Raw genomic sequence first — 26,000 nt, forward strand, 5'->3', positions numbered from 1 at the left:
ATGCGGCATTGCCCATGGAGACGTGGTGGCTGCCTTTGGGATTCATTTGGAATAGATCCTATTATTGTAAACCTTTTTTTACAAAAAGTGTGTTATTGCCTATTCGACCATGCATGCAGTTAATTAATTTAGGTCTGGAGAATGACTGAGTTGAGCAGTGAGTCGCAGATTGTGCTTAATGAGTTGAGCAGTCAGGTGATACGTTTGTTTGGGAATCAGCTTTGTGAAAATCCGTTTCTATTAGGAGAAGTGGTTTTGGTTCACCACCTTGGTGCCTAGAGAATACATAGGCCAGAAAGCATCTCTCTTCATTCCCTCATTCTCCTCATGTTCCAGGAGAACACCAGGCCCCCCCCCCCATCCGCAAATACACAACCCCTTCCTGATCATAGCGCATTGCACTTTGACCATCCAGCCAATAGAAAACTTATTTCCAGCATCTACTCTTCGACTTGAACTCATTCACTGAACATCTTTAGATACTCTTTGCACACTCAGAGTATATTATATAGCAGAACATGAAGGTAGTTCTGCACTTAGGTATAGTTACGTTGATTTCTGTTTGCTTGTGTTGATTTCTGTTTTTTGCATCATCTTTGCTCTCATGCTTTAGCATGTAGGTAGAAGTTACTCACAGGGAGTATGTCCTATGACCTCAGCAAATACTCTGGCTCAGCATAGAGGGCACCGGTACATATATACTCCGCAGAAGCTGAAATGCAGTACAGGGGCTCTTCCTCTTGCATCACCGCTGAATCTAAAGGTGAAATAATTCAGCACATTCCACCGTGGGCTCAAAATCTGTGACAATCTTAAGTCACTGTGACTTCAGGATATCATAAATGCCATCATTATAGTTCCGGCATTTAATCCAGTTTGGTCAGGGTTGAATATTGATGTCACTGAAGTAATCTCCTCAGGCAGCAGTTATACTTTAATGAGGCAAGTATTACAGTAATTTCAGTCTGCAATTTGTCACTTTTCTATAAAAACTACTACAGTTTAAACTGATCTCTAAAAAGCAATATTTTACCGCCAGAATGACTCTTCATAGCTGAATTCACACTTTCAGTTGATTTTTCTCTATGGATTTTCTATTTTAGTTCATTTATTAGAAGGCTTAAAAATACACCTTTCAGTAGTCATATTTCCACCAACATACATTTGTTTATTAAAAAGGAATCACCATTTCTTAGTTGACACTTATTTTCAAAGCATAATTGGACTTTTTCTCTGTATCCTGCCATGACCAGTTGACTGGACTATAGTCTGGGGATTAAAGTAAAGGTAAAAGCGACTTCAGTACTGAGTGATGAATGATGCTGAGGTTGAAAGAGGCTTCGGTCTCCTGCGGTTTGATTGTTGTCATAGGTCTACTGAATGCTTTTCTGAAATAGCAGGGTAACGCTCAAAGTCTAGGGGAGGGCTATTCAAACCACGGTCCTCCAGGGCAGAGCACTGCTGGTTTTCCAGCCTTCCTTTACCTGAGAGCCAGTTGTGAAGCCTCTGGCCAATTAGAGCCAGAAATTATTAAGCTACTGTAACTACCTAGGAGACTTGAAAACAAGGCCTGGATTTGGAATCGAGGGCCAGATTTGAATAGGGGGGTCTAGGGTAACGCTCAAAGTCTAGGGTAAAACTCAAAGTCTAGGTTCAGTGTTTTGGTTCTGTTAAGATTCCCTTCTTCCAGGAAAGTGGTCAGTGATTCTCAGCACAGTCATGAACAGAAATGTTCATTTTTGGCTCTGGTCATTTATTTAATATGCCCCTTGATCGTTAACAGGGGCATCCCCGGAAAAAAATGCGGAACCATCATCATCAAAGCCGAAGAACTTGGGAACTGCAGAGTAAGTATTTGCTTTGAGAGCTGACTACTCCACCTGATAGCAAAGTCTACTGCGCCGTTAACACACAGATGGTCACATGACATTCGTGATGTCACAGCCGGGAGCTTAGAGCACCTTAAAATCCGGCCTGCCGCTTTGAGTACCTGGCCATGGACGCAAACTTCTGTGCCTTATATACCTGCAAGGTAGGGGGAGAGCCGTGTTTACCTATTGGCATCCTCCAGCCCCTATGGTGTGGGAGAATGATCCAGAAGGGAGGCCTGAAGCCATGGGACTGCCAGACATGAGCCCCCTAATTCCCAACCATTTTGCTATGTAGTTGACACTACAACTGGGAGCAAGAATCTGATGAGCTCAGTTCACCTGTGAAAAAATCAGCAGGGTTCATATAAAGCTATCAAGCATTTTTCTTATTTTAATTATATATGTTCACTACAAGTCAGAGTTATAAAGACGAACAGCCCCTGATGTTTGAAATGAGGATTTTTGTATGTTTTCTGGTTCCAGGAATCCGTAATGATGCAGTTTTGTGGCAACAGACTAGACAAGAAGGACTTCTTCGGGAAATCCGATCCATTCCTGGTCTTCTACCGCAGCAATGAAGACGGCACGTGAGCAGCCCATTATCTCACACGATGGCGAGCGAGCCGGCGCTTCTCGCGGCCTTCCTGTAACCTTGGAGAAATTGCTTTTCATTGAATCCCTCCAGTGAAATAGCCCTGTGGAGTTACAGACACCTGGCCTCTTCTCAGATTGATGACAGAGGTGACCCCCCCAAATGCCCCCAGGCTGTGTTCGCCTGCTTTTTTTGCTAAACAATACAGCACATCCACCTCCATTAATAACAGACAGACAATAATAATATATTCATAGATTTTGATCTCAGCCCATGATCACTTCTGCACTCGCTTTTGTTATTATCTAAATGAGATTTTTTCTCTTTTTTTCTTACCAGATCCCACGTTTCTTTACAGTTGGGACAAATGGTTATTCGCCGTCGAGAAATTAGCTTTTTAAATCTTTGGGGCTAACGACGTCAGGCCGAAGAAGCCTTTTGCCTTTCACATCCGCTTGAATCTAAAAGACGTAAAAGGTTTTAGGCACAATAGCTCAGAAAAACCTTTAATGTTTGATTATCTTCTCAGTGCTGGAAGATTTGACCTTTAGATTGGGGGAAGATTTGCTCCCTGAATGGGATGCACCAGGAGACGAGACACAATGCATTATTCACTTTAGAAAAGCAGATTTTGTGCAATTATTGATAGCAGGAGACAGTTTTAAGCATCTAGAAGAACTGGAGCGAAGATAAAACATGTTAATGTATTATTAAAGTGGAGTGCATTTGTCGTCTTGTGTAATGTCAGGCTCATACTGGACCTTCTTTTGCACGAGCTGGTGAAGGAGATGCTGGATCAAATGAGACGAAAGATTAAATGTTAATTGTTTATTCTCTTGCCTGAAGTGTTCACAGTCCCCCTCTCTGGTTTTTGCATCTCATAACTAGAGATGAAATTACTCGCACAACTCAGAAAACTTTTTAATGGTGTTAAAGTTCCCTGTGTGTAATTATGTGGTGTGCTGACCTTACTAATAGCATTTACTGTACCCTAAAGACAACAGGACCTTATAAGCAGTGTGGCGGACTCTGCTAAAAGCCACACTAATTCGGAAATAATTACTCTACAGGTTTTAACTTTTATGCAGTGAGATGCTTGCAGGTTATGCAGGAAAAATCTAGCTGGTGAAATTAAGGATGTTCACATTTTAATTTTCAGTTTAGATTGGATTAGATGGTCCCAGAAGGAAATTAATTCTAACTTCCATGTTTTCTTGTCAGGTTTACAATTTGCCACAAGACAGAAGTGGTAAAGAACACCTTAGACCCTGTCTGGCAGGCCTTTAAGATCCCAGTGAGGGCTCTCTGTAATGGGGACTATGACAGGTAAGGAACAAGGGGTTGTGCTGGGCAATCGCTGCTCTGGGACGCTCCGTGGCACGATCCACAGGACTCTGCCTTAAGGCTCTGCCTTTCATTAGAGGTGTGCAGGGAGCGAAAGCACCAAGTGTTTAATGTCCGCATGAAGCTGGAAATTGGAGATAACGGCAGAACAGACACACAGGCAAGACGGGGAGCTGTGGGGAGGAGGCACTGGCGCGGCCAGTTAAGCCATGGCTTCATCCGATCACCAGATTTATTCCTCATGTTATTTTTTTGTTACAAGCATAAATTAAATGCATCGGTAAAGTATTATATGATGCAATGCTTATATAAATCAATTTTCCAAATTTTTTTGCTTAAAGAAAATTAATTTTAGAATATGTCATCTCTTTCTTTTGAATAAAGATGTAGTGCATCTGTCAATGTATCATAAATAAAATACACGGAACCGAGAGTGCTGTATTTCAGACCACAGTCATCTTTATCCAGCAAAAGTAATAAGCATTCAGAACAATGGTATCAATGCACACTAGACAAGTTACGCCAGAATAAAGGAGGGGAAAACAAGACTTTGCTTAATTAAAATAGTCCCATATACTTAAAGACAAAATGATCCGTATTCACGGCTTGAGTACTGCCCTTGTAATGTACAGGCAGACCCAGTGGTTTTCACAGCCCCTTGCTGAGCTCCGTGGGGGTATCCTGCCCTGTCTGTAGGGGGTCCTTGTCAGCCAGTCTCACCAAGCTGGGGTGATAACCACTCCCAGCCAGGGTGCTATGTTTGTTACACACCTACGGAGTAGGTACCAGCCAGTAAAAATGGAAAAATGGGCCGGTTTGGAATATTTTAATTTGATCCAAGAAAAGACACAAAGCTTTAAGTCATTATCTTTAACAGTTTTTGAGATACGGCTATTGGGATACCCCCTGATATGGTTATTGGGGTACCCCCTGATATGGTTATTGGGATACCCCCTGATACGGTTATTGGGATACCCCCTGATACGGTTATTGGGGTACCCTTTGATATGGCTATTGGGATACCCCCTGATATGGCTATTGGGATTCCCCTGACCTGATGAGTGGGGGCCTCACTTTCAATTCCATTGGGTTTCACTTTGCATCTTATGAAAACTTTGTTTTTCAAACTTTATTTTGGTACTGGGCTTAGTGGGGTTTTTATTGGCTTCTATGAGAAAACTGAGGATGAAATTGACCAATATTTTTGGTGGAACCGTTGGAATCTTAACTTTAATTTCAGCGTATTTTTTTTAACAAAAATAATGACAAGGCATAGGTTAGCAAAAAGAAAAATTATTTAAATGTGACATTTCCTCCTGAGAAATTAATCTGAATCATTTTGGTCCAGATTTTTCCTCCAGTCAATGTGCTTAGCTGCCGGCCGGTACCTAACTGAGAGTCTCTTTGTACAAGAGCTCATTTCAGGCTTCTTCTGTAAAAATCCTGGTGTCAGTGCCCCAGAAATTGACTCCTAGCCAATTAATGAAATTAAAGATAATTTAATGAGGTTTCAATGGGCTGGTTGCAGGCGGTGAGGAGGGCCATCACAACTCAATTATGCCTGCAAAAGCTGAGTGCTTTGATCTGCGTTCAAGTGGAGAGTGGGTGAGGCGACACTTACCGTGTAAATGATAGAAGTTCCCTCCCTCCTGCAGGAACAGAGGAATTAGATCTTAGCTCATTGGCAACATGCCTTGACCCGGTACTGAACTAGTGGTTTAGAAGATGGATTGATAGATGCATTGGCATATGAATCTTAGATGAAGTGATCCATCTGAGCTTTCTCCAGATGGGCGCACTCACAAAACAAGGCGAAAAGCTTCTCAGATACATGTGACCACTGGGTAGCCAAAGCGGCCAGCTCAGACCAACTCTGCCTAAGCGTGCCATAGGTGTTTTCATACTTAATGTCTATAAGCAGCTGAAAGCATGAAAGCTGATACATTTTTGCTTATTTTATTCCCAAACAGAGCTATCAAGATCGAGGTGTACGACTGGGACCGTGATGGCAGGTGAGAAGCTCATTATCCATGATGGCCTTGACGTGCAGCTCAATGCAAAGCTGTTAGGAAGCACTCGCTAGCGCAGACGCGGCTATTCCGCAGATGCTATCGGCAGGCTCCATACATTCTTGGCTGCCAGTGAAATTTAAACTCTCTGTATTGACAGGATAGGCCTGTTCGTTTTGTTTTTAAACTGTACTCTATTGTGTGCATATGCTTTAGTGTCAGTCACTTTTCACATTGTTCATCCTAGTAAGAATGGCGTCTGGAATGTCTGTCTCCTCAGTCATGACTTCATTGGAGAGTTCAGCACCAGTTACAGGGAGCTCTCCAGTGGCCAGTCCCAGTTCAACGTGTACGAGGTGAGAGGCCAGACCAGCTGAGACCTCAGGAACACACACAGACAGACACAGACACAGACACACACAGACAGACACAGACACAGACAGACACACACACACAGACAGACAGACACAGACAGACACACACAGACAGACACAGACACACACAGACAGACACAGACAGACACACACAGACAGACACAGACAGACAGACACAGACACACACAGACAGACACAGACACAGACAGACAGACACAGACACAGACACAGACAGACACACACACACACTTAAATCCATTCACACGCACATCCACTCACGCACAGAGGCACAGAACTGATCCCTTAGGGGGAGAATCACTTGCAAGCTGGTTGACTCAGAGAATGAAGTGAAATCTTGTCTGCAGAATGTTCTCCCCAAGGAAAGACAAGCTAGTAGATATTAATTAGAACACAGTGTTGAGAGAAGGTGATGATTTCAGCAACTTATGTTTAATGAGATGTAGTGATTGCATTCTGTCACAAAAATGCTAGTGCTGTACGATCGCATATCTGCTGTGTTTTTCTTTTCACTTTTCCATGCATTACCTGTCAGCAGCTGAGTGGTGCTGTTGCTGACAGACTCCTGATCTGTGTACTCAGCTGTCGCACTAATTTGCACACTCACAGAATCACAGGCCCGCAGGGGGACTAAAGGCGTCCCGTCGTGCTGTGCACGGAGTGCTTCTCTCGCTCCCACACCCCCTCGCCTGTTGCTCAGTGGAACTGACATTCAGCGTTTTCACAGACTCTCGCATGAGGGGACTATACTAGGCGTCGCACCAGCTTTAACTGTTTAAGAGAGGTGGGTCGATGGGTTTTATAAATAAGACGCAAGGTAAGGGGTACTCATATTTACTCTTTCCTGGAATTATTTATACTCATATATCCATTTTCTGAAACCCCTTATCCAATTCAGGGTGGCAGGGGGTCTGGAGCCTATCCCAGAGGCTATAGGTGCAAGGCAGGGAACAACCCAAGATGGGGCACCAACCCACCGCAGGGCACACTCACACACCATTCAGTCACACAGGCACACCTACGGGCATGTTTTTTACTGTGGGGGTGAAACCAGAGCACCCAGAAGAAACCCCACGATGACAGGGGGAGAACATGCAAACTCCACGCACATGGAATCCTGGCGGTGATGTGAACCCAGGTCCCAGGCCACAGTGCGAACCACGGCACCCCCGTACTGCCCCACGTGATTAGACTCAGCAGAACATTTTTGTTTTGGTTGCTCCACCTCCTGAATGTTCACAGAAGAACCCCATTTCTGGCTTGCGATCTACTGAATCACACCTGGCTCCCGGGCCAAGATCGTTGACTTCCCGTTGGGAAGTCGATGACTTGGAAATAGAGTTTAAGATGTGCTGAGAATGAAATAGGAGGTTTTAAGTTCCCTGGCTATGGATCCGGCTGACTTTCCTTCCTACAGACTGCTTACAACAGTCTACAATCAGCCTGTGTGTGAGGGGTGGGGCACAGGGGCAGCCTGTGTGTGAGGGATGGGGCACAGGGCAGCCTGTGTGTGAGGGGTGGGGCACAGGGCAGCCTGTGTGTGAGGGATGGGACACAGGGGCAGCCTGTGTGTGAGGGATGGGGCACAGGGGCAGCCTGTGTGTGAGGGATGGGGCACAGGGGCAGCCTGTGTGTGAGGGATGGGGCACAGAGCAGCCTGTGTGTGAGGGGTGGGGCACAGGGCAGCCTGTGTGTGAGGGGTGGGGCACAGGGCAGCCTGTGTGTGAGGGGTGGGGCACAGGGGCAACCTGTGTGTGAGGGATGGGGCACAGGGGCAGCCTGTGTGTGAGGGGTGGGGCACAGGGGCAGCCTGTGTGTGAGGGGTGGGGCACAGAGCAGCCTGTGTGTGAGGGGTGGGGCACAGGGCAGCCTGTGTGTGAGGGGTGGGGCACAGGGCAGCTTACTCACTCTCGCTCTCTTTTTCACTCTCTTACACGCAGCATCGTGCAGCACTCACACAATCACACTCAGAGAATCTGCTTTTAGTGACAATGGTGGGGAGAACTAAACGTTCAAAAGTGTGGTAACGTTTCACTGGAGTCGATGCTGACTTTCTAACAAGTCTTCTGCATGTATGGTCGGAAACACAAGCAATCTGTCAAAACATCTAGCAAAAGTCCACACGCATACGGAGAAACTCAGGGTTTGACTGCCCAGCTCGTAGTTTATCTGTCGCTGCCCCAGGTATGTTTTCTATGCTAGCGGTCTGGAGCCCACAGATGCAGTTCACTAAATTATACAAATGTGGGTTAATGAGTAAAAGTAACTAACAGCCAGCTGATCGTTATGGGTACATTCATAAAGTCAATCTGAAATCAGAGCATCATATGTCATTCATAAAGTCAATCTGAAATGGTCTTAATTTGTTTTTTTTCTCAGTAAATAAAATATACTAATAAGAGTACCGTTAAAGCACTGGATCGATAAGCAGTATCAGTAAGAGTAGTGGTACCATTAAAATCTTAATGACACCCACCTCTAACTGTAATCCATGTGCTTTCCATTTGGATGATACAACATTGTGGCAACTGGCTATTTTTCGCATCCGATTTGGCCACGTGAGCCAGAGTCATTAACCAGTGCTGCTTCCACAGGTGCTGAACCCAAAGAAGAAAGAGAGGAAGAAAAAATACCAGAACTCGGGAACAGTGAGTCACTCGAGTCACCCCGCCGACAGAGTCACAATCACAGGCCCTCAACCCCGAGTCAGGCTGCTATGTGTTTATTTATGTGTTAAGTAGGCAGATGGACACTCAGAAACTCAACAGGCATTTCATGCTCGATGAGTGGCTTGGTGTGTGTGTGTGTGTGTGTGTGTGTGTTTCAGGTATACTTTACATTGTAGGGACCAAATGTCTCCACGATGTGTTAAAAACCTGTTATTTTGATGTTATTCAGGTCCCCACAAAGATCTGTAAACGCAATCAAAAAACTAAAAATGCCAAAAGTCTTGTATTTTGTTTGGTTTCTTATGGTTACGGTTAGGGCTGGGTAGGGTTAAGGTTGTTGTTGTTGGGATTAGAGTTTTGCCCATAGAAATGAATGAACAGTCTCAACAAAGATATGAGTGCAGGTCTCTGTGTGTGTGTATTTATTTTTTGTACCTTTTTTGTTAGTATTTTGAGAAATATAGTGTTAGTTAAGAATCATACATTAAAATGAAAGGTCATATAAAACATTCACAACATTCAAGATGTAAACACAGGCGTGTTACTTCTGCTGGACTTTGCTTCCGGACAGGAGGCGCCGGGCTGCGGTTCCAGCGCTTCCCCACATTTCCACTGCTAATGCTTATTCACATTTAATCGTTTTTCAGCTGGGTGTTCCACATGCAAAACCGTTTTTGAGAAACGTGACGTGAATGAATCTGAAACAGGTGATCCAGAAATGCACCTTCCTAGGGGCCTGTTAAAAACTCCCCAGACAAAGACCTTCACCATTGTAATTCCACATTATTATCCCAACAGGTGACCCTGCTGTCATTTCTTGTCAATATTGATGTCACTTTCCTGGACTACATCAAAGGCGGGTAAGTTAAAAAAAAACCTGTACCCGTCTCCGCAGTCAGCTTGAAGCCTCAAACAATGCTGCATGCTAATTTAATTACTTAGGCGATATTTGGCCCAGCTGAACCATACTCAGCTGCGGTGCTGCTGTTGGTAATTAACGTATGCTCTAGTGTGCCTGAAATAAGGTAGAATGTTATTAGTTCCCCCTCGTGTGAAGCTGACAGCTCTGCTGAACTGATTTGAGACCTGCGGCAGGCTTGTCTTGATGTACGGCTGATAATTATCACGCCGAACCAATGAGCTCTGCAGGATGACTCCCACTCATCTGTAAGTTGGGTTTCACAATAGGCTCAGTCAAGCGGAGCGGGCTGCCATGCCTGCATTTTGACTGCTTTTCATTAAGACGGGAAGAAAATTGTCTTCTTCTTAAAATAGTCAGCCGGGTGGGCGAGAGTTTGACGCACAGTGGAACGGCGGTGAAGCGAGCCGCAATCTCCCTCAGAAGCGAGGTGCGAGATGGCGGCATTTTCCCGTTTACGTCTGCATGGCCCCGTTGTCTCCCGCTGGGCATCAGTCGCTCGTCAGTCGCATTAGAAGTAGTGAGCCCTGGAAAATGAAGCTGACTTAATTGGTCTGGGTGCAGGGAACAGTTTAACTCCCACTGGAGCGTCCGTTGACGAACTGTCAGGCGGAGGAGAGGAGCCGCCTCCCGCTAGAACTGCCAAGGGCGGTCGGACCTGTGTGTGACAGCGGCGACTCAGGGGAGCGGAGTGTCCAGGCTCTGGTAGCTACGGGGAACGTGTAAGAATACAAAAAGAGTGCACTGCTTCTGTGGGTTGAAGTCATCAGTAGATACACAGGGTACCAATATGCTGTGGTTGTTTATGACTAATGTCTGATGGCATAACCTTGCTCACTGGCCGTGCTGAAGAAACAGTACTTGAAATGGGCCAGTACTCACCTGGATGCAGTACTGGGACTGACTTCTTTTTTTTCTCTTCTGAGTACTGGGGATGCTTCTTGTGTTTAGGCACCTCACAAGGGAGGTACTGGCACACTGTTTCGTCCCACCTTGTAAAACCGTGCATTGTTTCGTTTGATCGACTATGCAGATGTCAGGACTGTGCTGAATGACTCCCTAGAAACGTGCGCAGTGATGTTCATGGGATTAATGGCGATTTCAGATCACACGGTAGGCGGTCATAGCTCTTAATCTTACGCGGGACATGAGTTTAACAGCGTTTGTCCTTCATGCCGGCCTGCTTTCTCACCCGGCAAATGGAATACGTAACCCCAAACCATAAATCACTCTGTTCTCTAGATATTCTTCTAAGTTTGTCTATTGCGTGTGGATTCCACTTTTGAGTCAGAGCAAAGGCACTATGAAGCACTTAGCTTGCAAGGACAAGCCCCTGAAATGGAGACACCTGGAATACATTATTAGTAAAGAAGCAGAATAAGTCTGGAAAGATTTGATGTACTGTAGATATATAGTACATCAGGGGCAGGCATCCCTGGTCCTGGGGAGCCAGTGTCCTGCAGGTTTTCCATCCTACCTGATTTCTGATGACTTACACTTGACCTCAGGTAGATAATAATTCATTAGTTAGGATAGAAAATCTGATGGATACTGCCAGTCAGGATCAGGTTTGTCTACCCCTGCAGTACAGACTCTCCCTGGGTTACGAAGGGGTTACGTTCCGATAAACCAGTCGTAAGGCTAAAATATCGTAAGGCAAAAATGCATTTTAATACAGTATACCTAACCTAACAAACACCATAGCCTAGCCTACCTCAAACATGCTTAGAACACTTACATTAGCCTACAGTTGGGAAAATTCATTAACACAAAGCCTATTTAATAATAGAGTGTTGAATATCTCATGTAATTTATTGAATAATGAACTGAGAGTGAAAAACTTTGACCCATCGAGTCGAGATATTTGAAATATTGTAAAATGGACCATCTTAAGCCGGGGAGTGTCTCTACATGTTTTACTCGTTATGGAACACAGAGTGTCTGTGTTTTTGCTGAATAGCTTATAAAACAAAAAGTGTCGCATGAAGCCACCAGCCAGACCCTCGGTACTTGGGTTTGCTTTGGGATCTCTGCCTCTGTTTCTTATGGATCTACTGCAGTTTTATTGAGGGGTGTTTAATGGTATATTGAAAAGCAAAAACCAAAATAAGTTAACTCAGCTCTCATCCAAAGCTAGTCAATGGGTGCCATTCAGACTCAGTCGTAAAAAAAAAAAAAACTCTAAATATTTTATCTGTCACAGAACAGAAGGTAGTCAAATGAATTTGCTGATTTACATTTAGCCAGAGGCTTAGGTCTGTGAAATTTGAAAGGGATTGTTGTTATTCTGGTCAGTCAGATCAGCAGGTATGTCCCATCTTGATTCTTCCTGCCTTTGAAGGTTTCTGGCATCAGGCATGACCAGTCCTGCTTTGAGAGCAGTAGGAGTGTTCAGTGGACAGGTTCTGGAAAAGGAAGCACTGTCTCTGTAGTTTCACCTCATCATATAGATCAGGGGTGTCAAACTCCAGTCCTGGGGGGCCGGAGTCCTGTGTAGATTTGCTCTTTCCCTGTTCCATCACAAATGATTCAGTTCAAGAACTGTGTGGTAATTAGCACAAGGAGGTGCAAGGAGTTGAATCAGGTGTGTTAAATGAGGTGAAACCCAAAAAGGTGTAGGGCTCCGGCCCTCCAGGACTGGAGTTTGACACCCCTGATATAGATCAATGAAGAATCTCTGCGAGATATGACTCATCATACCTCATTAGGGAAAGCTGTATGTGTCTTCAGAAAATCTGTTTCACACTCATTATATTATTTGTGTTTCTGACCATACCTGTTGTGCTACTCGCCATTGAAAATGCATTTAAAACACAGCTCCCATTCTGTGAAATTTAATGGAATTTATAAGCCTTCTATTGAAATATAACAAAACAACACAATTTAATCCATTTAATCCTAATAACTCTGTTGGAGGACTATACACTTCTTTGTGACTCACCATTTCTGTACAAGCAGCTCTACAGAGGTTCCGTGGGATAAGGTTAATTGTTTCATAAGACGAGACTTTCCAGGTCTATTTTGAGCGAAATATTTGAGTTACTGACATCCCACACAGGCATGGTAGCTGGCTGATTTCAGCAGATGTGTCAGACTGGTGGAGTTCCCAGACTCCGAGTCCCTTGGGGCACTGCGTTACCTTCAATCCCAGCTTCGCTGAACCCCCACCGACCAAAATTACAACCATTATAATTGAGACAGGAGTTGCAGGTGAGGGTTCTGAGCAAACTGCACTACCTGTAGAAGAGGTGAGGTGGGAAAAAGCACGGCATGCTTCCTCCGCCTCTTCTTCCGAACAATCACTGAGATGCTCTGTCGCCTTATCCGGCAGCTATGAGCCATGCATTCACATCTGTTTCATCCACAGCCATCTCCATGCAATGATGTTTCAGCTGTGTTAAGCTCTTGTTCCCTCCTCGGTGCTGAAATAGGACGTGTCTGGTTGCTCTTGAACATGTTGGCCAAGCACCGTCTTCAGTGATCCTTACCTACTGCTGTGGAACCTCACTCCAGGATGAATGCTACTTAGACAGCCGTGGTCTGAGCAGCTCGGCGAGTAGCACCGTTGTCCCTTCCGTTGCCAGGTTACAACCAGATGCAGCTCTCTGTGAGTTTTCCAGGGTCCCCCTGTGCTCTTGTGGGATTTCCTTCCATTGCTCATTGACATGCAGATCAGCTGCTTGGGTCATTATCTCACAGTTAGACCGTGCGTGAACATTTGCCAGTAGAAGGGATTCCCTGTGCCTTCTGGGAACGGCTCCAGATCACCTTGACTCTGGTTGCGTAAGTAGTTCTTAAAAGCAGATGGATAGCTGATAATGGTGCATGCTGTGGATTTTGGAAAAACATGATCCTGGAAGGCGATGAGCGATGCCACTGTCCCCTGTCCCACTCGTCCCACTTTTTCGTTCTCTGATGCGTTGCTTTTCCTCTCTCTCCCTCTTTTGTTATCCGGGTCCGTTTCCTGTCTGAGCCGTGGCAATAACTCTCCTCTTGCAAATGGCGACATCTTCCTGTTTCAGCCTTGTGTTGCTGTGTGTTAGTGCATAGATTACTGCTGACCCGTCTACATCAATCACTGCCGGCTTGTGTATCGCCAGGGCCGCTGAAAGCTCGTGGGAAAAATATATGTGTCAGACTCTTACTGCCATGCTTCTAAGACATTCATCTTGGGATGATGATACCACATATTCTTTTTGGAAATATGGATCTCAAAGTGAATGTTATCTTGGCTCCAATATTATTGTTACAGCCCTTTCAGGCACGAGGGACGTCACTGTCTGTGAAGCCGCTGACAGCAGCGTATCGCTTCTCGTAGATGCATCATATATTACAGTATGTCAGTGTTATTTATTGTTTTTCTCAGAACCCAGATCAACTTCACAGTGGCGATTGATTTCACGGCGTCAAATGGTGAGTGCAGTGAACTCGTAGTGTAACTAACGAATATGCAACGTAGATTATTTAAATATATGCAAATGGATGCTTAAGTACTATCCAGTGAGTCCCTTACTATGAAGAAAACCAACTAAAAACAACAATAATTATTTTCTAGGCAATCTGGTGTCATATATTGTATAATTGGCTATAACTCCGGAAGAAATACCAGGGAGAATGGTTTATGCAGTAGGTAATGATGTCTGTTATTTTGAGTATTTTACTTTCCTTATTTTACTTTTAATGCTAAAATAATAGTCCTTGAATGGTTGTGTGGCTTCAAAGTCTGAGAATGAAAACAATATTACATCTGTGACTCACGACGGGAGGAAAACAAAGCTCAGAGTGGTCCTCGGAGAGCTAACCCAGACTCTGTTTGTTATATTTAATATTGGATTGGGTTTCTTGGGGTCAGTAAAGAGTCGGTTCTGTGGATCTTTTGCAGGTAACCCGGCCCAGCCCACTTCCCTTCACTACATGAGTCCATACCAGCTGAACGCCTACGGCATGGCGCTGAAGGCCGTGGGTGAGATCATCCAGGACTACGACAGCGACAAGATGTTCCCGGCTCTAGGTTTCGGCGCGAAGCTGCCCCCCGACGGCAGGGTCTCACACGAGTTTGCACTGGTGAGTCTCGGGCCTTGTTTGCGCTCCTCTAGGCCAGCGTCTCTCAGCCCAGTAATCGGGGGCTCCCCACTTTTACTCCCTCCCAGTAACCAAAGCCCAGGGCATAGAAGTGCTGGGAGTTGGGAGGGAGTAAACATGTGGACTATCTGGGGGTCCCCCAGAACTGGGTAGAGAAAACCCAGCTCAAAGCCAGGGGTTTCCAACCTATCTTCAGGCAGGGACCCCAAAAGAAAACAGACCAGAGTTAGGGACCCCCTACCACCAATAAGAGTTCACATTAGAAACTGAAAACTAGTAATATTTCTGGAGGTCGTAAACCAAAGGTTGAAAACCCCTTCTCTAGGCCAGATTGCACATGTCCTGTTCACGTACACTTACATATCCTGTACCCAGAATCCTCCAGGCTATCCCTGCAATACCCTGTTCTGTGACCTTATTGGTACAGTTTAGTCCAGATGTTTAACCCGAGGTTGCTGTGTTTACATCCAGTCATTGATGACAAACAGCCAGCAGGCCAAAGGCTGCGAAGATACAGATGTGCTAATTTGAGCATCAACAATTAAATAAGATACTCCAGTGACTTCAAATGAGTCAGAGGAGCAGGAATAACTGCGTAAATGATACTTTTTTTCCCCTTTGGCAAAATAGTTTAGAATTATTTGGATTTTGTTTAGGTGTTGATTATTTTTTTCCTTAATGGCTTGGAAGTTTGAATTTGAAATTTGTTTAATATTTTTTTTTTTAGCAATTCTTACAGAATGTTTCACTTTTCCTCAGTGTATTTCAGTGAAGGCTGGAATGTAAACTGGTGTCAGTATTTCACAAGGTAAAGAGAATTGAGGTGTAAACTAACAAACAAATTCTTTGTTACTGCAGTTATGTAGGTTTTTTTTCCAGGTTGAGGGTTTACTTGAGTATTTTAAGTTGTTGTCAAATAATGACTTTTTAAGATGTATTCTGCATGACCATCATTACTTACCCAATTTAAATAAATACTATTACACCTGCACGATTCTGGGTAAAATATGAATCTTGATTTTTTTTTATAACCAAGATTGTTTACTTTTACTCGAGTCTTATTTTACTAGGTGACTATTACGTTTGCTCGAGTAACATTTTGGCGTGGTATCTGTCATAGCACCACAGACCTGCTCTGTTGTGGAAACGCAGGTGGAAAATGAACCCTCCATAGACAATGCGAGCCAATAAACTTCCCTGCTACCTCTCATTGTAAATCAGAGTAACGTGGCTCTTTATCTTCAGCTGTCTCAAACCTGCATTTTGACTGCCCTTATTACCTGTGCCGTTCTTTGTTATTGTGTAATCACTCCTTCTCATATTGCGGCCCTCGTAGCCCCTGCCTCTCACCTGAGGACAGATATAAATGACATCATGGACAGCGAATAGCACGCCACGTCCTTAACTGATGATATACCCAAACCCATCTGCATTTTGCATGCCGATCTTGGTACCTCTCAAGGAAATTACAAAAAGCCTCTGGGACGACTTGTCAAAGGCATTTACACCTGGGATTGCTTCATCCAAGCAGCTAATTACTGTCAGGATATGTTTTGATGAAAACGGCTTGATTACACACTTTATGGAACCCAGTGATAGGACCATTGTTGCACGTGTGACTGATCTGTGCGGCATTTGGGTTTGGAGGGTCCTCGGTCGCAGGGGGGGGCGCTGCGGTTCGTAGATGAGCACGAACAAAGGAAACTGTTAACCTGAGCGTGTGATGAAAAATCACCTTCACTTCTCTGCAGAATGGAAATCCGCAGAACCCCTACTGCCATGGGGTTGACGGCGTGATGGAGGCGTATTACCAGAGCCTCAAATCTGTGCACCTGTACGGTCCCACCAACTTCTCCCCCGTCATCAACCATGTGGCCAGGTAAGCTCCAGAAATGCCTACACCCCCAGAAACACACGCACAAGGTCTGGCATTAAACCAGCACAAGGTGCTTAAACTGTGGTTTAAACTGAATTGCCACCTAGCATTATAACTCCTGATTTCAAACTTCTGGCAGGTTGAATGTGAACATTAAGCCATCACACCAGCATGCTCGATGCCAATCTACGTGTACAGCCCATGATGTGCACTAGTCAAACAAAAAGGCAAATTACTCAATTAGCATAAAAGATAGCACAAATTTGCATAAATTTTTAGATGTACATCTACGAACTAAAAATACAGCTTAGAACAGCTGTGATGTATGCTAATGCTTTTGATATCCATCTTGCATGAAACGAAGCTGTTGCTAGTTTGCAGACTTTAACAAGGGGGCAGGTTATGCTGACCGGAGTCACCGCCATTAATACCAATCAGCCATCTCCTGGGTGTCATTGCTGTCATACCACCCCCCCTCTAATCTAATTCCCCTCTAATCCTCTCTTCCATGCCTCTCTGCGTTTGCTTCACACCCACAGAGTTCAATATCTTCTCCACTAGCCTCTAAGTGGCATAATTTCATTACCGCTCAGTGCGGTTGTTTTGCTTCTCGCTGAAGTCCGACATCCACGATGCTCCAGAAACGGTCTCTCGGTGTAGCCTATAGGCACAGGGTAGGCCCGGCTCTGCGCTTGAATTATCCAGCACCTTAAGAACAAGGCACAGAGACTTTGAAAAGTAAGAATGTTTAATAGCAGCATTGGGCATTTAGGCAGTGTGTTCTAGGCAGATTAAATTCTAGGATAGACTTATACTTTCATGAGGTGTCTATAGTGTTCAGTTTTCTTATGCACCTCCTCAGAAACCATCTCACTGCTAAGATCACATGTCATTCTTACATTCTGGGAAGTGCACTCATAATTGAAAGATTGCGGGTTTTAATCCCCGACCAGCAAGGTACCACCCCCAAGCACTGCTCCCCGGGCGCTGAATTAGCTGTCCCCTGCTATGTCACATATGGATTAAATGCAGAGGACACATTTTGTTGTTGTTGTGTACTGTGTGCTGTGATGTGTCAACAATAACAATCACTAAATTCAAGATGTTCATCATTTTACGCCTTTCACTGTTTACAACTACCTTCATTTACATTAAGCTGTAGATAGAATACTGTGCAAAAGTCTTAGGCAGCCAAAGAATATAATGTCTAAATGGCTGTTATGCCTGTCAAAGTGTGTCAAAGTGTGTCAATGAGGCCATTTTAGAACCTCTGCTAAAATCACTACAGTATTCACAGCAACTATTCAGTAAGCCCATGTATTTTTTTTCACTTAACCACTAGCATACCTCGTGCAGCTAATCAATATTGGCTTTTTTCCAACTAAGTTAATTAATTAATTAATTGAGCTAGCGGTGACATTTAATAAATACTTGTAATAGCTGAGGTGCCCTAGAAGAGAGGTTTGTGAACTGGGTTTCATCTAACCATCCAACAAGATGTCAGTAACTTTTTGGAGAATTTTTATTGTGTTACTCTTGATCTGCATGCGTTCTAATGTTTAATTGTGTTTTTTGTTCTGAGCAATAGTGCACTTACTACCCAGATAAATAGCTTTAAACATTTCTTGAGACTCACACACAGTACTGCACCTGTCCCTGCTATGCCTCTTGCCTTTATGATGTGCAAAGAATGCAGTATGAGACCAGCAGATCTCCTATGACCCCTGAAGTACCTGTACTGTGTTGGTCCACTTTCATCCAAACCCAGATACGCATCATCAGTGAAGGACGGCTCACAGTACTTTGTCCTCCTCATCATCACTGACGGAGTCATCTCAGACATGGCCCAGACCAAGGAGTCTATCGTCAACGTAAGGACCCTCAATTTCCAATGAATGAGTGGGATTTCCAGTTGCTGACACGTTGACCTTATATACGTTTTATTGTATGGGGCTACTGTTGTTGTACTTTTGTCGGAAATCCTTCATTTGAGACGCTCTGGTAAATATCCAACTTAACACATGATAATCAGTGTAATTAAGGGTGTTTGCTGGAATGCAGAGGGATTCCCGGGCGTTAACTTTGCCCTGAAACATCGAGAGCAGCATGTGCCCCTACGAGACAAGCGGCAAACCTCCGCAGTACAGTATCATCTCGATTTAGATGATGTCCGTGCTTGTAGCTACAGAAAAGAGGTGAACACGCCCACCTAGGATCGCTGCAGTAATGCTTCAGCTACGAACCACAAGGGGATTGATAACTCAACGGACTGGAAAAAAGATCCATCTCAAATCTCATTTCAGGGTTCTTGGTTGAAGTTCAGTGTCTTCTGTTATACATACAGATACAAACAGGTCTAAGAGTCATGAAAAGCAGCAGCTCTGGGAGTGAGGATTTGCTAATAGCAGAATTCATTAAACTTTTTTCTACCCCTGTCCTTAGGCCTCCTGCCTGCCAATGTCGATTATTATTGTGGGTGTTGGGCCTGCAGAATTTGATGGTAAGGTAGCATGCAAAACGTATAGTCCATTCCTCTTTCTTCACAGTGTCTTCTCTGCTGCCAGTCAATAAATTCCTCCAGCTCACTGACTATCCCTCTTTCTCCTATTTTCATTGTTTGGCTTTTAACTAATCTCATGCTCTGTCTGCTTCATACAAAAGTGCTTTTGAAAGATCTGGTTTTTTTTTTTACACTCTGTGAACATATTTATTTCCTGTGAACAATGGCAGTTCTGAGCAATCATTGCTGTTGTGTTTCTATAATATTACAGTATCATTATCCAGTGCCTAATAGAGTATATTTATGCATGAGCATATTTATTTAGCTTGCAGCCTACACATGCTGACACAGAGATGATATTGCTTTGTGTTCCATCTTCTCTTACAATGGAAAAAGCCGATTTGTCTGTCTCCTCAGCCATGGAAGAATTGGATGGGGATGAGGTCCGTATCTCATCGAGAGGACGATATGCAGAGAGAGACATTGTTCAGGTATCCTGAGCTGTAGCTGTCTTTCCCCTGTAGTCAGTGAGAGATTTAAAGACGTCCATGATTATGGTGCTGCTGATCTTCTTGGGTCTGTATTTGACCTGCAATTAAAATAATTATCCATCAAAATATGGAGAAAAATACCTGTGTTTCCAAGTACCAGCCAATCATTTCTGACAGCCGTGTGAAACCCAACAATATTCCTCTGTAGCTTGACAGCATAGTGATTTAAGTTATTCTGGGTGATTCCAGGAAAAGGTTAGAGACACAGAGATATAGTGAGTAGGGGGTCTCTGATACCAGGCAGCTTTAGTTGATCCATTGGCCGGAGTGACTGGACAGTGGTACGAAACTCTGACTGGGCTTGCTGACACAGCAGTGTGTCTCCAACCCCCAGTCACCCTCACAATCCTAAGGAAAGGCATCTGATTGGACCTGGCTCAGGCCTCAGATCATCTCTGCTCTCGTCGGGCCAGATGGAGGGTGTTGAGCTTTTCCTGATTCTGTGCCTGGTGAACCTACCCCTCATTACAGCCCTGGCCTGCCTTGTCTTGGCCAGAGGCGAGCTGTTATCCGACCGGGCTCGGCGGTGTTCATTAGCTCGTTAGGCAGCCTTGTTAACATGATAAGGACATCATTACTGTTAGCCTTGGGTTTCGTGCTGCTGCGATCCTAAGGTGTGCTTGGGATGTCCTTTGTGTCATTTCTCTCACTGTGTTGGAAGTAGAGGCTGAAAATAGAATATTTTATAGGTTATTTTAGGCAAACTAGTTTTATCCTCGAGATTTTACCCCAGAGAGTGGGTATTCTCTTGCCTCTGAGAACGCTAATAGGGCGTTAGACATAGAGAGGCTAAAACTACTCAAGCGAAACCCATCCCTAAACCCGACTCCTGTGTGCTCCTTTCCTGCTGACTAGTTTGTCCCGTTCCGAGACTACATCGACCCGACTGGGAACCACATCCTGAGCATGGCCCGACTGGCCAAGGATGTCCTGGCTGAGATCCCCGATCAGTTCCTGTCCTACATGAGGACGCGGGGTATCAAGCCCTCGCCAGCTCCCCCTCCATACACCCCTCCAGGACACTCCATACAGACACAGATCTGATGGATACCATTCCAATATTCACACACTTTGTGGGGAACCCCCCCCCCCCCCCACTGCTGCACTATGGAGACAGGAATTCTGGGCCAGGTGGTGCCACTTGCGGTGGATTAATGCGCCAAAGGCATGTTTACTTCTATTCCGAAGCATCTCGCGGGCTTGTGCAGGTCGTGGAAGATATCCTGTGGACCTGCCACTACCTGCGTGGAGGGCACCTGTGGGAGTGACCTTTCTAGGGCCTCTGGAAAGAAGAGGGTCCAATCATCTGTGGACCCACAATCCCTAGACTATTGTATATAAAAGCCTGAATGGATTTTCTCTCTATCTCACTATCAATGTTTACATGTTAACTAATGGTGGATTTTACCATTGAATACTTTTATAAGCTTCAGCACAACTTTTCCAATGTTTCTACTCCTGATGTATTGAATTTGCAGCAGCTATTGGATGACGGAGTCATAGGCATCAGTTCAGTACAGAACATGCATGAAGAGCAGAGCGTGCAACATTACGGGGTTTGCTATTGTTTTATACTGATGCCACCACCTTGACCTAATGGCGACTCGTTTGCACAAAAACGAAAACGAGATCGACTGAAACTAGCCTTATTTATGAACAGTAGCAAGCAGAATTGGAAGCAGCAGGCCCAACTGTCAAAAAGAGTGATTTTAATTTGTGTCATTCTGCTGTGTTTTGTCATGCTTTGAAATATTGCATCACTGGTACATTGTGCTAATTTATCTTGATTGAAGTAGACTGGTTTTAATGTGTTTGCAAGCTTTATGGTACAGAACTAATTTGCCAAACGTCTTGTAAACTGAATTTGAAGTGTTTCACTATAACTTCTTGTTAATTGCAGTGTTAACTGCAGCGTGATGGTCCTCGTCTAACTATGCACAGCTGGAAGTCCTACGTTGAGGTCCGTCAGCCAACAAAGTGAAACTGAAATCAAAACCAGTTTTATACAACTAATTCCATTGCAGTCAAATTTTGCATGCTTAGCCTGTTGCCACACTCTTGTAGTTAGCAGTCTCAGAACAAACATCTTCTCAGGATATCTCAACTGTTTTTCTAATGATCCAACACTCTTCCTACCGTGCTTGCCAATTTTATGACTTGGTTGTTCTGGGCCTGAGTGCATATCACATACTAAATTTGTAATGTTTTCCTAATCCCTGTGCTGGTGGAAACAATTCAGTACCCACAGAGGACATTGCACTGTAAACCATCCTGGTTACAGAGAGCATTGCTTTACGTGACGGCTAGAAGAGACTGAGGTACATGTATCCAAATGATATTATCACTAATGGACTAAAGTGGCAAACAGGACTCTTAATTTGATGTGGATACTTAATTTCCTTTATAGTGAATGTTCCCACTCTTATACAGACACATACACATTCTTATGAATTGGCTCTCATTCACAGTCTTCCTGTTCCCACTGTGGACTTTTCATGTGCATTCTCGGAGGGTGATTTACCCTGTGAGACTCCTCATTGGACCAGATTATACTAGCACTGGCTGTTTCTGCCTCAGTTTACCTATTACGATGTAGCTGTGGGCGGGACTTATGAGGAACTCTCCAGCCTGTGTGTTTCCATTATCTTACATCTTCCTTCGTCCCAGCCTGGGTACCATCCGACCAATCCCTGCTACGTATGGGCATGTGCAAGCCAATCAGAAGGATGCATTACAGCATTCTGATTAAGATATGTTTACTGAAAATATCCAAATAATGTATGTTATGATGTTGTTATATTTTACTATAACCAACGATCTATCTGCATGTTTGGTTTTTCCAAAAGGCTTTAGTTGATGCTCTCTCAGTTATCTGTTTGGTAAAATGACAACGGCCTTAATTTCTCACTGATTTTTTCTTATATATGCTCAAATGTTTAATATCTATATTTTTTGTCGGTGTTCATTTGCTTTGTAATATATTATTTCTCTGCACAACCTAATACATTAGGAAAAATAATCTGTTGTACTTTTGGAAAAAAATGTGGCCAGTCAGATATAGTGTGTTAAAAAGTAAAAAAAAATGTCTGGCAATATGTATGAAATAACTATTTCTGTAATACATTTTAAAATAAACATTCCTACTAAATACACTGTGGGTGGTGAGAGTATTCTGTCGGGATTGGTCCCTGTCTTGTCCCATTTAGTCCGTCATCTCCTCCTTTGGCCAGCAGGTGTCGCTGGCCATCCCATTTTCCTGATGTTTTCCAAGTTTGTTCTGTTCCTAGTTTGTTCCCCTGCTCCCCAGGCCACTGCATGACTAACTGGGCTCACACCAAGCAGCTAGAGTCCATCTCTCCCTGATGGATATTTTGATCTTGTGCCCTGGATTCAGTTGTAAATAACGTTGTTGATTGTTTTCTAGTATCTGTTTGGATGCTTGTTTTGTACCTTAGGTATCCCTGATTGTAGTCTTGTAGTGTGTTCTGTTCCCACGTTCTAGCATCTTCATGTGTTTGTACCCTTAGTATTTGTTTATTACCCTCACCTGTTCCTCATTGCCCCTAGTGTCAGTGCTTTGTTCCTGTGTGGTCTTTGTTGAGGTTGTATGTGCTGCATTGTGTTTGTTTCCTGCATGTGTCTCTTATTTATGTTTCCTCAAATATCCGTAACTTTAGTTTTAGCCTGGCTAGTTATTTTCTTACTTTCTTTGGTGTGATCCCTTGTGGTCCCTGTCAGACCGGGCACAGGGCGAGCGAGCAGGGAGCAGGGAATCAGGGTCAGGCAGACGGAAATCCAAAATACACTGGGTTTATTGTAGGCGAAGCACAAAGAAACGGCCCAGACTTCAATGACAGGACTGAGGAAATGTACTCAAACGTGGATTGAAATAAACTGGACTCAATGGGAATATCAAGAAACAGCTGATAACAATTTGGATTGCATGTGAGGTTAATGAGGGGGCGTGGCACACGAGAGGGCCAGACAAGCAGGTCATGACTGCCCCTTTGTTTCTTGCTTGTTTAGTCTGTTTATAATAAAATCCCCTTTCATCACAAGCTGCACTGTGCATCGCCCTTCTATCATGCCCTGTTGCCACAACAGTATTCTGTCATAAATCAAATTGAAGGGCGAATGTTTAACTATTAATATGCTGCAATAAGGAACCTCTACAAGCTTTCAATAAATCAATAAGACATTATATTTTTACACAGTTTGTTACTAAATATTATATTCCTTTTGAAGCCTTGCAGATTTTTTTGTTCTCACATTTAAGGATAATGCCAGAGGGTATTAGTACATGGGATAGCTGTATTGCTGTAACATTTTTCCTGGATGGCCAGTAGTGCAAAACCTTTACAATACAATGTACTGCTGGATTCCAGATAATTACTCATTCTTTGAAAAAGAGACTTACCAAGCATATCATCATATTATGTAATATGGCCATTCAGCAATAGGCTGCCATCTACGATCTCTTTCAGGTTTGCAAGAAGAGTGTATAAATCATTTGGTAAAACTAGGTGGTTCTGTTGAATAATATTTAGTGTTCACCATTTCAAGAAAATGACTGGTCGTATTCAACTCGGGATGAAGAATGAAGAAAAACACTGGCTATTTTGTGCCCTAGTAAAAAAAAAAAAAAAAAAAAGCCCAGAATTTCTTCTCAAGGACGATATATCTAGGAGTCTGAGTTTCAGAGAGAGAGAGAGAGAGAGAGAGAGAGGCAACAAGCCAGGCAGGAGAATCGGCCAAGGTCTTCCCTCAGACAAGCCTTCTCTCTGCTAAAAGGCACTAAAAATGTCACAGTGCACACTGAAAATATACTGAATAAGAGGTGAATAAGAATGAAAAAAAAAATACTATTACGACCATGCATTAAAGAAAACACAGTGTGTGGTATGTTGAGAATTGATCAGGCTACACTGCTGAGCTGATGATGGCTTACATGTAATTCCCACATTTTACTATGACGCTAAAGTGTTAAATGGATGCTTGTTTTACCTTGGGGGGTTGGGGGGGGGGGGGGGGGGAAGAGTTCCTGCAACCCTCCAGGCGCTCCACTGCTACAGCCTGCATGGATTTTAACGTCACAGTTTCTGGGGAGAGACCTCAGGCCCGATCGCGGTGTGCCACTCGGAAAGGTCCGGAAAATTCCTGAGCTGCACGCCAAGCTGCTGGGTTTGGCCTTTCAACACAGCCTCTCACGGGACGATTAGCCGTGCAAAAACAAAAAAATGGGGTGCACTTTTATGGCCATAACGGTTCGCAGTGGAGTCACAGGTCTGTGAGGAAAGATAATAAATCAGGCAGATCTGACTGAAAGTACATGGATCAAAATATCTGAAACCAAACACTGAGAATTTCATGCAACATATACTGGAAGATATATTATTTTGATGTAATACAATTCTCCACATTTAAAATGTGTTTTGCTCTATATAGCTAAAACCTTTATCCATCACAATGTATGTTTTGTGGACATGTAGCTAAATTGTATACAATGGTAGGAGAGATGACATCATCACAAATTAAACTAAAAGGGTTATTCGATTTTCATGGCACTATAATTAAGGCATTAAAATACTGCAAAGAACTGTATATATTTATTATGCACTGTATATTGACACAGACTGAAAGGCACAGACAATGAACAGAAATCACTTAATTAATGACTTAATGAATATTACCACTTAGCCAGGGAAAAACATGACTTCAGATAGAATCCTCAGTTCCTGAATGAAGGATGCATTGGATGGATCCGTTCAGCAGCCATAGCAGGTTATTGGCGAAACATCAGTAGAGACTCTGACAAATACTTTGCAGTGTTTATGTGACTCATAGACCCACCTGCCTCTCCATTACTCTCAATATATTTACATTATTCTTGGCAATACAAAGGCCTCTCATTCCGTGCCATTCATACTGGCCCGAATGCTAATGGGTCACGGTGCTCTCTCGCTGCACCGCAGCCCCTTCTCCGGGCTTTGTATGGTGTTTTCATCCGACCTGGCACACATACTGTTCATTTCCGAGCCGTGGATGACCTTCCGCATCATTTAGGGGAGCCTCGTCGCTTTTACAGCCATATCTGAGGCTGGACGGGCCGTTTTCTTGACCGCACGGGGGTACGCTCCTTCTGCTTTCATTTTCAGTCATTATCAGATTGCGTCTGCCTCTATTTGTCCAGCCTTT

General features: G+C 43.9%; 1 protein-coding gene across 4 annotated transcripts in view; it reads left to right on the forward strand.

The window, feature by feature from the left end:
• The window catches only part of LOC111843394 (copine-8-like), a 45,420-nt gene extending 22,463 nt beyond the window's left edge, over positions 1-22,957 (forward strand). Inside the window, exons 7-20 of one of the 4 annotated variants that reach the window (XM_072710176.1) lie at positions 1,784-1,847; positions 2,355-2,458; positions 3,685-3,789; positions 5,778-5,819; positions 6,097-6,172; positions 8,803-8,856; positions 9,676-9,737; positions 14,163-14,209; positions 14,679-14,860; positions 16,630-16,757; positions 18,523-18,625; positions 19,197-19,254; positions 19,672-19,745; positions 21,706-22,957. In XM_072710176.1, coding sequence (XP_072566277.1) covers positions 1,784-1,847; positions 2,355-2,458; positions 3,685-3,789; positions 5,778-5,819; positions 6,097-6,172; positions 8,803-8,856; positions 9,676-9,737; positions 14,163-14,209; positions 14,679-14,860; positions 16,630-16,757; positions 18,523-18,625; positions 19,197-19,254; positions 19,672-19,745; positions 21,706-21,711 — 1,105 coding nt within the window. In that variant the 3' untranslated portion in view covers positions 21,712-22,957. The other 3 variants (XM_023810944.2, XM_072710177.1, XR_002838150.2) reach the window with 3 other exon arrangements.
• Positions 22,958-26,000: the final 3,043 nt, after the last annotated feature.

This window comes from Paramormyrops kingsleyae, chromosome 3 (assembly GCF_048594095.1).
Source record: "Paramormyrops kingsleyae isolate MSU_618 chromosome 3, PKINGS_0.4, whole genome shotgun sequence".
Taxonomy (NCBI): Eukaryota; Metazoa; Chordata; class Actinopteri; order Osteoglossiformes; family Mormyridae; genus Paramormyrops; species Paramormyrops kingsleyae.